The sequence below is a fragment of the Vulpes vulpes genome, chromosome 9, assembly GCF_048418805.1.
Source record: "Vulpes vulpes isolate BD-2025 chromosome 9, VulVul3, whole genome shotgun sequence".
Classification (NCBI taxonomy): Eukaryota; Metazoa; Chordata; class Mammalia; order Carnivora; family Canidae; genus Vulpes; species Vulpes vulpes.
In genome coordinates this window covers 94,623,872-94,637,104 of record NC_132788.1, presented here as the reverse complement: position 1 = coordinate 94,637,104, position 13,233 = coordinate 94,623,872, and the positions used below count along the sequence as shown (strand labels likewise).

Here is a 13,233-nt window from a genome sequence, read left to right as displayed (position 1 = left end):
ATGTTTTAGTGGTAAAAAAAAAAGGGAAGAAATGTACCTTTCTTAACTTCCTACCCATCTGTGCCTCAAACCATCATGAAGCAGTATGCGTGCTTGTGTATATAAATATATATAAATGAACACACACCCACATCCACTTATACACACAAGCAGGACAAGACCACACACGTGCAGAAATACACTTATATCTACGTATATGAATGCATGTCCCCCCCCACACACACCTATACATGTATTATATGTATATACAGATACGCTATACATACATCAATATGAATACAGGCCAGGTAAGTCAAAGGTAAAAATGTTCCTCTTAAATGTCAAAATAACAATGTGAAGATATGAGAGCAATCATCCAGTCCCAGGCATGCCCAGAGGCTCTCCGGCCCAAGGGCACCCCTGAAGCTCAGTGGAGCCTGGTGAGGACCTACCCGCCATTGAGGGTAGGGGTCAGGCCGAAGAGTGTGCAGAGCCCCACAGACATGAGCAGCGAGCTGAGCACTGTAACCACGGCAGCCAGAGCCAGCCCCCATTTGGACTTGACCATGTCGATCTTGCCTGGAGGGCAGAGAGGGCACATCAGGGCAGCATCTTCCCCAGATCCTGACACACCCCGGGCCCTTCTGTGCTTATCTCCTAGGAGTAGAGAGTACCCTGACATCTGAGGAAGGGGAGGCCCCTGGTTTCACCAAAGAAAAGGACACCCACGTATACTTCCCAGTCTCAGAAAAGCAGTGTGTCTTTTGGGAACCCTAACCGAGAAAGGGTCTTTTCTGGAGAAGCCAGAGAAGGCCTGGACCCACCCAAGCCCAAGACTATTGGGGGATGAAGCCCTGGCTTTTGTGACCACTGGGCATGTTTGTCATCTCTGCCTACGCCACCTCCAGAGGCAGGGAAGCAGGTGGTGTGGAACGCCCATTTAGCTTGGAGGAAGCCCTGAGCCTCTGCACTGGACCTACGTGTGGAGAAATAGATGTAGGCAAACAAGATGATGTAGGTGGTCACGAGGGGGATGAGTTCGGCGATGCCAATCTCCTCCTTGAAGTGCACGTGGACCAGGCTCTCTGCCCGAAGGCTGCAGTTGGGGCTGGGGTGCAGGAGCATCAGGCGGGCCCGCAGGCTGCCCAGGAACCTGCTCATAGAAGGGGGTGATCGATGGACTGGCTCTCTTGGGCCCGGGGTAAAGACAATCCCTTGAAGGAAGGCCCATCAGGGCCAGGGCTTCCCTCCTCCCTGTGTTGGAAGGAACTTTTCTGTGGTGTCTGAGTTTCCCAGTCTTCAAGGGGCCTTGGAAGAATTATAAAGTTGTCTTAGGAGCACCCCAGGCTCCTTCCTCAACACCCTTTTCCTGACCTGTCATACCACTCTGAGTGCCAAAGGCCCAGGAGAGTCAGTTGGAGGCATCCCCAGTGCTCTCTGCCTAGGGAGGGAGCTGCCTGCAGCACTTGCTGGGAAGGCCTGAGGCCACATGCCTATGGCACCAGCCAGGCTCTACCAGAGGCTCAAGAAAGACCAGTGGAGGCACCAGGACCCTGAATTTGCCTTCATCCCTTATTCTTGACCACGTGTCAGGTCACCCCCACTCAAATGTGAATCTAAGGGAGATAAACATTTTAACAGGAGGCCTAAAAACTCCAATTCCTGGGGGACATTCTGGATACCCTAAAACAGAACAGGGACTACTCCGAGCCTCGTGCCATTCCACAGCCTAGCCAGGAGCCGAGTGCCGATGGCCTTACTTGGCATGGTAGCGCTGGAAGACCAGGGTAATGGTATACGAGACCATCCTCTTTCTGGTGTAGAGGCTCACCCCGCTGTACTTCCCAGGAACACCAAACAGCAAGTCTGCAGACAGAAACCAGCAGGCACTGACAGAGGAAGACAGCCGCTGTAGAGCCAAGGACCCCTTCCCACCCCGAGCCAAAAAAACAAGGGGTAACCCTTGATCTGCCAGAGCGGCCATCAAAGAGGGCATGGTGACCAACAGACACCCTTTGCAGGTCCCTGGGGAACCTGCCCTGGGGGTACCTTTGAGCGTGGCTGAGGTCTGTAGGGTTTTGGGCTCATGCTGGTGGATAGTCCCGATGATGTCAGGATCAGCATGAAAGCGTTCCCGGTCATTCTGCCAGAAGTTCCCAGGGGATAATAACAGGCATCCATGCTCAGGAAGTAGATTCCGGAGCTTCCTGAGGCCTGGCAGCAGGTCGGTCACCTGCAGGCACACCTCCTCCAGACCCCTGGTCCCGGAACTGTGTAGGAGATAGCACAAGGCACCTGCTGTGTCTGTGAGCACAAGGCAGGCCCACTGCATTTATGGGGGACCCTCTGTCATCAGGCTCCCAGATGCCTGCTATCTCAAAGAGCCTAAGGATGAGGACAGCAGGGAAAAGTTCTTCCAGGTGGTTGACAGCATGTGGCTGATGCACCTTCAAAGTACATGTGGGGTCCCAAGGCTGTGAGAAGTGAATTCTGGGACCATACGCAACCTCTCACCCACTAAGATATCTCGGCCAATTCAGTGGGCAGAGAGGCTAGGGTGAAAATTAGGGGCTTCATTTCATTCACCAAAATGCACTGTCAAAACCCTCAGCTAACTAAAACCCAGCGGGTGAAGCAGCCTGTGAAGCCAGCACACTCCAGAGACCCACTGGGAGCCGGGGGGCACCATCTTGGCTGGGACGCCCAAAGTGATCCCCAGGTGGAGTGTGCTCCTCCTCGGCTTGGCCACCATCATATCCACACCTAAAAACCACTGGGAAGTAAGCCATCTGAGGCGTGAGGCAAGCAGCTCCCCATCAGCTCAGCCCTAAGGACACCTACTCTGAGACCTGAGGACAAAACTGCCTGTGCCATCCACAGAGGTCCAGGAGGAGTGCAGCCATGCGGGCCCCACAGGATGCTGAGCCAGGAAGCTGGCTCACCCGTCACTCTTCTCACTTGTTCAAGTTCTGCAGAGCTGGCTGGCTCAGGAGAGTTATGCCAAGGACTGTCCCTCCCTTCAGTCTGGGATGGATTCAGGGCGGCTGGGGTCCCTGGGAGGGGTACCTGTCTCTCAGCACATGGTTCCGGATCTCTTCCACCAGCTGGAATGCCCGGGACAGAGGTGAGCGAAACACATCCACTGCCAAGAGGTTCTTGTGCCAGGGAGACACCGAGGACTTCACAAATATCTGCTGGATATAAGCCACAGGGGCACCCACATACTGCAGAAAAAATAGGGGAGGGGTGGAAAGGTTAGCTCACACAGGAGGGAGAAAAGCGGGCCCACATTTAGTAAGGGTTTACTGAGCAACTCTATGGGCAAAGCACGTGGGGCCCAAAGGACAGGCTTTCAGAAATGAAGATATCCACAAGGGGCTTTTTATCAGCTATCAACCACTTTCCTACACACTTCCCATTAGACCAGGGGTTGGCAGACTATGGCCACAGGCTAACTCAACCTGGATACCTGCTTTTCTAAATACGGTCACCCCATTCTGTACTGTCCGTGGCAGCTCTCAAAACCAACAATAGCAGAGGTGAGTGTTTGCAACAGAAACTGTGTGAGCTGCAAAGCCTAAAGCATTTACCATCTAGGTCTCTACGGAACATACCTGCTGACCTCGCGGTGGACCATAAGCTCCCAACAGGGTGCAGCCTGTTTTATCAATCTTTCCACTTGTAGGTCAGTGGTTTTTAAAGATTAAAAGACCCAATTTTAAATCCCAGCTCTCCAACTGTATGGCCTTTGAAACACTTTGGATTTCAGTTTCCTGACTGTGAAGAGGGGGTAACCGACATTCATCCTGCACCATTGAAGATGCACACACACTCACGCACACCTCACACCACCATGGACACTATTACACACATATGCATACAAACAACACATGCAGAGATTAAGTATTAATGGAAGTTTTAGCAATAAACAGTTGTGGCACATCTCTTCATCAACTCCCCCATGACAGTCCTATGGGAAGCAAGGTGACGATGCAAGATTTCATGACTCATGCAGGGTGGTGCAAGGACCCAAGCCCATGTCTCCTCACTGAACATCACGACTTTCTCTCTAGAACATGCCATCTGCTCCTGAAGAGCTAACAACAGGCACCTGACCAAAGCATTCAGACATGTAACAGGCAAGGAGTAACTCCCAGGAATGGAGAGTTCGGGGGGCACCCCCAAAATGAGGTACTGGATTAGCCGTGGCAGGATTATGGCCAAGGGAGAAACTGAGTGGAGCCACATGGAATGGCAGGAGGGGGACAGGGAGGGTCTCTGAGAGCACAGCCAGTCTAGACAACACAAAGGAGTCTTGCCAATAAATAACAGAAATCACAGCTAGAACGATGAGGGGTGGCAAGGAGGACGCCTGACTGAGCTGTCTGGATTCTAACGAGCTGAAGTGAAAAGCCTCCAGGTGTCTCTGAGAGGAAGGGTGACCCCAGATTAAAGCAGTGCTCTGGAAGCCTACTCTGGAGTTACAGCGTCATCTAGCTGGAGGCCAGGAAAGACTGCCCACAGCCATGACACACGGTGGGACCAGCTGAAAGGGCTGTCCCCATGTCCGTGCCACAATCAGGGACTCTCAAGGGGAGAGGAGGAGGTGAAGGAAGGCCACTTAGCCACTCAATGATGCCTGACTAGAAATTACTGTACAAGCAAGGGTCAGGAAGCTGAACACAAATACCAAGTTACGGCCTCCTGGGCATAAAGGAACAACCCAAGGCAGCCACCTGCACCTTTGTGAAGTTTACATTTATGAAGCCATGTCTTACAAAGGCTCTGGGAAAACAAGGCCTCACCTGCTTTGTCATTTGCTCTGGCCTGCTAGAAGCTGTCCAGAGGAATCTGGATGGAGCTGGCTGCTGCAGGCTCTGACCTAAACAGCAGCTCAAGGGCTCAACTCATCACACAGGCCTGATTAGGGGAGGAGCTGTCTGGAGATGAACAGCTCTACAAGGAGAGCGATCCCCATGGAATCATCCTCAAACCCTGTGAAGGACACAGTGTGTCACCCAGGGACAGCATGACTGTGGAGCCTCCATCCTGGGTGGATCTGTCTGTTGGCCACAAGGTGGTGTCACACGTACCACCTCCTCTGCCAGCGCCCTTACTGGGCCCTCCACCTCCGACCTCAGGCCCACCGGAGCCTCCGCAACTGAACCCTTAGTTTCCAGGCGTCAAACTCCTCCTCGCTCCTCGGCCCTCCAGCCCCCTTCCCAGCCAGGCACCTTCTCCCCAGCCAGGAGCACCATTTCAACAAAGTACTAATGAACATGACAACCGGAACTTTCTCCCTGGGCTCTGGGGATGGCTCTAAGAGTTCTGCCTATAAGCGAACATATGTACATATGGTTTTGCTTTTGTTTTTAATGTTTCTGCATAAAAGTATACATATTGTCACTGCTGTCGTCATTTTCGGGGGAGAGGATCCTTGGCTTTCATCAGATTTTCACAGGAACATGTAACCCCTCTATCCCAGACATCTCTCCATTGTCCTTCCACCAATGCTGGGCAAATCCACTACTCATTTGTTTGCACTCCTCAGCTGGCAGGCCCCGCCAGGCAAGAACCAGGGAATAGTGAATCCTACTGCAGAGCCCTGTTCCCTGGCATTGACCAGGCCTCCCTCTGCTGGCAGGCTCTTGACTCACCCTCCCTGATTTCCAAATGAACTTTCTAAGCAGTTATTCCACATCTTTCCAAACCTTCAAAGGGCTTGGTCTGCTCATGTTTTAACATGATTGTAGCAAACTCGTCGCCCAACATATGTGCCCTCAACCCCCCTCTTCTGGGCATCGAAATTCCCTTACAGTGGTTTATTCAACAGGCATGGACCTGACTCTTGTCATCCACTACCTAGTCTGGGTTCCCCAGGAGTGGACCCTAAGATGGGTGCTTTACTTGGGAGGTACAGAAAGCACAGGGAGGGGAGTAGGGGCAGGAACAAGGGAGGGAAAGCGGCCAACAAAGGGTATTACTGGCCAAGTGACCTCTGTGGGTAATGGGGTTTAGCTGAGTCATCTCACCTAAGGGATTAGGGAGCTCAGGTACTACACGTCAAGCCCTGCAGCTATTGCTTGAGGGCTGCTCATAGGGGCATGAACTCCCCAGCACTTCCAGCTGGCTGCACCAGAGGTCCTTTGACTTACGAGATGCAGGTACTGGTGGCTGGAAAGCAGGTAGGCAGGCACTGAAATGGCAGTGAGGATTGGCAAGGGCCCCCACTCCCCATCTGGGTGCTATCGTCATCACTACTAGATATTCAAGTGAGAAACAGACATGGAAACAGACACAACACATGGTATCTGAAGTGAGTGACAGAGGAGGCGTAAGGGCCAGTGGATCCAGATGCCAGTGGGCACAGGGTGCAGACTCCCCACGAGATGGAGGCTGTGGCAGGCAGTCTTCTAACAGGGCCCCGGTCACCCCCACCTCCCTGTGCTCATGCCCACGTGCAATACCCCGAGTGGGCTGCGCCTAGTGATTTGCTTCTAACAAACACATTAGAGCAAAAATAGTGAGATGTCATTTCTGAGATTAGGTTACAAAAGACTATAGCCCTTGAGGACATTATGCTGAGTTAAAATAAGCCAGTCACAAAAAAACAAGTACTGTACAATTCTACTTATACGAGGTACCTAAAGTAGTAGAGACAGAAAGAACGGTGGTTGCCAGGGGCTGCAGGAGGAGGGCAGTTATTAATAGGTATATAGAGTCTCTGTTTTACAAGACGAAAAGTTATAGAGATGGATGATTGTACAACATGAATGTATTTAATACCAGTGAACTATACACTCTAAAGAGCTTCGATGGTAAATTTTATGTTGTATTTTGATACACACATACACACACTCACACACAATTGGAAGAAATAAAGATATAATTCTTCCTCTGTCCCCCTCTTCTGGAACCACGACTCTGATGAAGTCAGCCATTTTGTGAGCTTCTCGAAGGTCCACAAAGCAAGGAACTGAGGTGACCCTCAGCCGGGACATGATGAGGAATGGAGCCCCTCTGCTCAACAGCCTGCAAGGAGACTGTTGCCAGCTGGCCACTGAGTGAGCCTGGAAGCTGATTCTCCCCAGTTGGGCCTGGAGATGAATGCAGCCTTGGCTGCTCACCTTGAGTGCAGCCTCAGGAGACCCTGAGCCAGAAGACCCAGATAAGAAAACCAAGGCCCAGAGAGATAAGCGATGTGTCCAAGGACAGAACTGACAGGCAGCTGAGCCAGGATTAAAGCCAAGGCCGCCCAATTCTCCAACCTGTTTTTTCTCAACAGCCAACGTGTCTGGGTAGTTGGGAACCATGCGAGTTCCCACAGAGAATAGGAAACGGATGGGAAGGCCCAGAACAAGCCGTGTAGGAGGGGAGCTGAGGTTCTGGGGACCCCTGGGGTCTCCAGCCATCAGCATTCACAGCAAGAGGCCCTGACCAGGGCTTCTTGGAAATCCTGTGTCCAGGCCAGGCTCAGCCACCAGCACAAACACTGCAATGCTGGCCCTGGGAGACTAGCCAGCTCTGAGGCCTGCCAGGTAGGCCTGATGACCTGGTCTAGAGAAGGAAGCCAGACCTGTGCAGATCTCAGGCTTGTTTTGGTTTTTTAAAACACGGTTGTTCCTCTACATTTGGATAGAGCAACCTAGAGCTCCAGGGATTTACCTTTACACTGACACACCCAAGGGCTCCCTTTAGAACATGACAGAGGACACTTGTTACTCAGCAATTCCAAAAACCAGGGCTCCTGGTTTCTTGTCATCCAGCCCTAGGCATGTACGGGGTGTAGCGTGGGGAAAGGGCAGGCTCAGGGGACCCACCTGGGTCCAACTTTTAGTGCTGGCCTCAGCTGTGTGCCTTGGACAATGGTGCCTATACTCTCCAAGCCCTAGTCCCTTCCTAGGAGCAGGGATGGAACCCTAGAGCTCACATGTCACTGTGAGGACCAAACAAAACAACACACATAACCATCCAGCAAAGTGTCTGGCCAAAAACATGTCAGTTACGTGGAGCTACATCATCATGGCTTAAACTTACTGAAATTAGCTTTGCCATCCTCTGAAGATCAATCCCTCTGCTCCTTCCACACCCTGACCCTTCTCCTAAGCATGGGCACCTCCATCTCCAAGTTCAACATGACTGATCTCCTTACTGCCACTTTCCTCATGTCCTCACCTCTGGGGGACTGGCTTCCCACTGCCCAAAGTTGAAAGCCCACCGCCTCAGCTTCAACTAGGTCCCATCTACCTTATTACCTGTCATGCTCCAAGAAAAATACCTCACTTTACATTCCTGGCCTGCTAAATAAGTGGCACTGTTTCTCTGTTCAACAAGAAGCCTTTCTTCAGTACCTACTATGTGAAAATAGTGGGCTATACACACTTGAATGGAACACGATTCCATTCGAACACGATTCCTACTAGGTGGAAATACAGAGCAGAGAGAAGCAGGGAGAAAGAGCTGGGGAAGGCTTCCTGGAAAGAGTGGCATGTGAGCTCAGGCTAAAGGACTGCAGGCCTGGTGTGCCCCAGAGGTAATCCAAGCATATAAACTTTGGTCCTCCTCCAGAACTTTGGCCAGATCTGATCAATGACAATGACAACAGTGCCCAGGGACTGCATGCCTTCATGTAATCCTCTGACAACTTATGACATAGATGTGATTATCATTTCCATTTTATGAATGCAGAAATGAGGGCACGAAAGTGTGAATTAACTTGCCTGAGGTTAAAGCTTGTGCAAAGTGGAAAGCCTCTACCATTTCTGCTTTGCTCTTCTCTTCCTCTGGGAAAAACATCCCTCTTTCCAGAAAGTTCCCTTTCCAACCCAACAAGGCCATTCATTAGTGACTCCAACAGAAGGTGGGCCTGACTCAGAGCACCAGGACCCGGCAGAGAGGATCAGAGACCTCTCTGCAGGACCCACAAAGGTGAAACTGCACAGTATAGCTGGCATTCCACTGTGGGGACCCTATAGCAAAAGGGGAGGAAGAGATAGCCATCTCCAGCATATGAAATGACTTACAATTTCATAAAAAGAAATCCACACAACTTCATTCAAAATGGGCAAAAACCTAAAGGAAGACATGCAAATACAATAAGCACTTGATGTAATAAACCAGGGAAGGCAAATGAAGACCACAATGAGATTTCTCTATGTACCCATTAGAAAGCCTTTTTTTTTTTTTTTTTTTTTTTTTTTAGGTTTTATTTATTTATTCATCAGAGACAGAGACAGAGAGAGGCAGAGGGAGAAGCAGGTTCCATGCAGGGAGCCTGGACATGGGACTCAATCCCGGGTCTCCAGGATCACACCCTGGGCTGAAGGCAGCGCTAAACCACTGAGCCACCCGGGCTGCCCTATCATATTTATTTTAAACTGACATCTTTGGGGTCCCTGGATGGCTCAGTGGTTGAGCGACTGCCTTTGGCTCAGGTCGTGATTCTGGGGTCCTGGGATTGAGTCCCGGATCGGCTTCCCACAGGAAGCCTACTTCTTTCTCTGCCTATGTCTCTGCCTCTCTCTGCATGTCTCTCTTGAATAAGTAAAATCTTAAAAAAATAAAAATAGGGGGCACCTGAGTGGCTCAGCGGTTGGGCAGAGTGTGCCTTCAGCTCAGGGCATGATCCCTGCCCAGGGATCAAGTTCCACATCGGGCTCCCTGAGGGGAGCCTGCTTCTTTCTCCCTCTGTCTCTGCCTCTCTGTGTCTTTCATGAATAAATAAATAAAATATTTAAAAGCAAACAAACAGACATCTTTGTCTTCTCTTTCTAACTAGACAGAGATCTCTCTGGAAGCTGTGGGGGTTCTAGGTGTCCCCTAGATCATCCTGCTAGGCACACGACACACATGCAATAAACATTCGATGAATACAGGAAGGAATGAGGGAATGAAGGATGTTCTGGTTCCGGGGTGGGCAGCAAGTACTTGTGCTACCCGGTGCCTGAGCCTCCTGATTTTCCTTTGGAAATTGTCCTTCCTCATTCTCAGCCTCATGATGGAGACAACTAACTGATGAAGCCAGTCAACAAAGTACCCACCTTTGCCACAGGATTTGGGATGGAGACAGGCAAGTCACCTCACATAACATCAACGTGGCACCCTCTCATCCTGCACCAGATTGGATACTGCAAGAATAAAGCACTGAAGCTGCTGAAGCTACTGTTAGGTAGGATCAAGAGAGGAGCTGACAGAGCGGAGAGGTGGGCTCCTTCTGAGACCCCAGCCATACTATGCCTGAGTTCTGGGACTTCCAAAGTTCCCTTCTGGCTTACTCTGGTTTGGGTGGAGTTTTCCATTCCTTTTAACTAAAGCAGTTCTTACCACTCCTGTTTTGCTGGCCTGAATTTTTATCATGGACTGTCAGTGGAGGTAAGATAATGGAACACCGACTGGATAACAGGTGGCCGCACTGAGGCCTTGAAGGGGTGGGGGCTCCAATGAGGAAGAGAGAAAACACAATCCTCTGACCGCGGAGCCCTGAAGTTATTGTACCCCTGCTCACTATCATCATCCCAGACCAAAGAAGGGCACTATGGAAGTTTAAAGAGCTTACAAACAAGTCTCTCCCCACTTGCCCCACCCCATAGCTGTATCATTAGACATCTCTCCTGTACCATCAGGCCCAATGAACTCTTGGGAGTCATGAAACATCCACAAACATAGACTACCCTGCTGTGACCAGGAGCCATCAGTTTCACTATGTGGTATAACTGCATCAGGAAGTTAATGAAGATAAAAAGTGTGAACCAAGAAGATCCCATGCTGAGCCAATGGTCAAGCTGGGACATGAAGTCACAGAGCTGGTTTCTGCCAGCAACAGATTGTGCTCCCTCTGACCTTCATGGACAGGGTCCTAGTAAGCCAGATTAATGTACAGCTTAACACTCACCCAGCTTCCCAGCTAGGACTCTCTCTGTTGAGCACCAGTTGGGCTAAGTTTATAACAAGGACCTGACCGCTACATTACCCACAAAGAAAACAAAAAGGCTGTCAGAGAGAAGGCAAGAGAGGAAGAGCTCTGTTCTCTGAACTTTGGTTTTCCTTCCCAACAACGGATTCAGCCCCAGCACAAATCCACAGGACCAAAGCACAGTGTGTGAAGGAAGGACACTTTATCCACTACCTGGCAGGTAAAAGCTTTAGAGATGGGCTAATTGAGCTTTTAAGACTTCCAAATAATGAGTCCAGCATCACAGTGAGTGACACCTGAGACTCTGGATTGGAGCAATGGTTATTTCTTGGTGGACATCAGGGCTCAGCTCAGAGATAGTTAACTGAGAACAGTATGGTCCAGAAGCAGCAGGGACCTGGGGTTCTCATGCAGCAATGACCCCATGTGTGCTAAAAAACAGAGGCCCTTCATCACTCTGGGCCCCACTTCCTTAACTGGAAAAGGAATTTTAAAAAACCCAAAACCTCAACACGTTTTACCTAACTGCACTCTAAGGAGAAAATAGGACCTAATCAATCTGAAAAAATTGGGTGCACACTGCAAACATTAGACAGTGTCAAGACTCCAATGACAGAACATTCTCTAGGGATGCTTCATGGTTCTCATGACCCACTGGGGCAAGGGGATGGCTTGTTTGACAGAGCACTGCTTGGCCCTGGGCATGGTTGTGTGAGCAGCCCAGGTAGGCATCCAGACCCATGTAGCCACAGCTCCGACAACCAGAGATCCCACTCAGTTGTTGTAGGACAGTTGCACTTCTGTGTCATTTGGTGTTTCCCTTCAAAAAGGGTTACTCATTAGCTGTGTGACTAGGTATCTGTGGTGCCTTTGTAAAACCGGTCATGTATGTGTATTCACCAATCAGAAGCTGGCCACCTTCACTCTCACTCCCAGAACCCCTGCCTGGGCCCATCTCCACCCAACCCTTGGGGCTCTCCCCAGCCACACACTGAGCACCTACCCACTCTGGCCGCTCACTGGGCTCCCCTGGTTTGTGGTCAGGGGCCACAGGCGGGGGCGAGTAGTCCTTCACAGGAGTGGTGAACTCCACCGGTCCTGTCCCTGGCAGGGGCAGTTTCAGCAGTGGGCAGCTGGGATGAACAAGAAGGAGAGAAGGGTTAGGACATGGGCGGGAGCACCATCTGCGCCGAGATGAGTGATACAGGAGCCACCGCAGGTGCACTGCGTTCTCCCTGCTGGGACTGTATGTGTGCGAAATACTGGAATCTGAAAACTGCAGAGCTAGAAAGACACTCAGAAGCCACCTAGATCAGAATTTTTCAAGCTCATTTTTAGTCACAGAAAGCTTACAAGGAAGTCCAATTCATAAAACAGACTGGTTGAGTATTTTTGAAATGTAACAAAGACAAGATGAAAAGAAAAAAAAAAACCACCACCAAAAAAACGAAAAATAAAACTTCTCAAATTAGATGTAAGCAAGACTATAAAAAACAGGGGAAAATCTATAAAAATCCCAAGGATCCTGATGCATATTGCAGGGCAACTGCTACAATTTAAAGAGACCACAAAAATTGTGTGTAACATGCTGAGGGTATGGTATGGTTTACACTCAGACCCACCATTTACATGGGAAAAATATTGGCTTTATATCAAAAAGCTGGCAAACCAATATGCATTTTGTTTCATGTCTTACTTTTTAACAAAACTTGTTTTTGAGAATTAACTTTTATATAATACAATGCACAAATCTTAACTAATGAATTTTTCCATATGCATACACCTGTGTAATTACTACCTTTATCAAGCTATAGAACATTTTCCAGAATCTCGAAAGGCAGTCCTCTGCCTTTGTGAGCATCCCTCAAACTACTATCAGAACTTCTAGGGTCAGTCAAGTATCTGACTTCTTGATCTCAGCTCAGGTCTTGATCTCAGAGTTCTGAATTCAAGCCCTGCATTGGGCTCTACACTGGGTGTGGAACCTACAATCAATCAATCAATCAATCTTGGGACACCTGGGTGGCTCAGCGGTTGAGCATCTGCGTTTGGCTCAGGGTGTGATCCTGGAGTCCTGGGATCAAGTCCCATATCAGGCTCCTGCATGGAACCTGCTTCTCCCTTTGCCTATGTCTTTGCCTCTCTCTCTGTGTCTCTCATGAATAAATAAAATCTTTGAAAAAAAAAATCCATCTTCTATCACCATAAATTAGTTTTGCTTTTTTAATGGCTTATACATGAAACCACCCATTCCATGTGTGTACTCTCTTATGACTGGCTTTTTTCACTTAAATTTTATCTGCTAGAACCATCCATACCAGTGGGTGCAGCAGATCACTCCC

The 13,233-nt window shown here is 49.7% G+C and overlaps 1 protein-coding gene across 3 annotated transcripts in view; it reads right to left on the bottom strand.

Moving 5' to 3' along the window:
• Positions 1 to 13,233, bottom strand: part of SCAP (SREBF chaperone) — a 67,750-nt gene that overhangs the window by 9,873 nt on the left and 44,644 nt on the right. For all 3 annotated transcript variants that reach the window (XM_072721024.1, XM_072721022.1, XM_072721023.1), the window contains 6 exons: positions 11,895 to 12,024; positions 3,046 to 3,203; positions 2,029 to 2,249; positions 1,740 to 1,845; positions 960 to 1,132; positions 432 to 558 (listed from right to left, as the gene is read on the bottom strand). In XM_072721024.1, the coding sequence (XP_072577125.1) occupies positions 432 to 558; positions 960 to 1,132; positions 1,740 to 1,845; positions 2,029 to 2,249; positions 3,046 to 3,203; positions 11,895 to 12,024 (915 nt within the window). The remainder of the gene's footprint in view (positions 1 to 431; positions 559 to 959; positions 1,133 to 1,739; positions 1,846 to 2,028; positions 2,250 to 3,045; positions 3,204 to 11,894; positions 12,025 to 13,233) is intronic.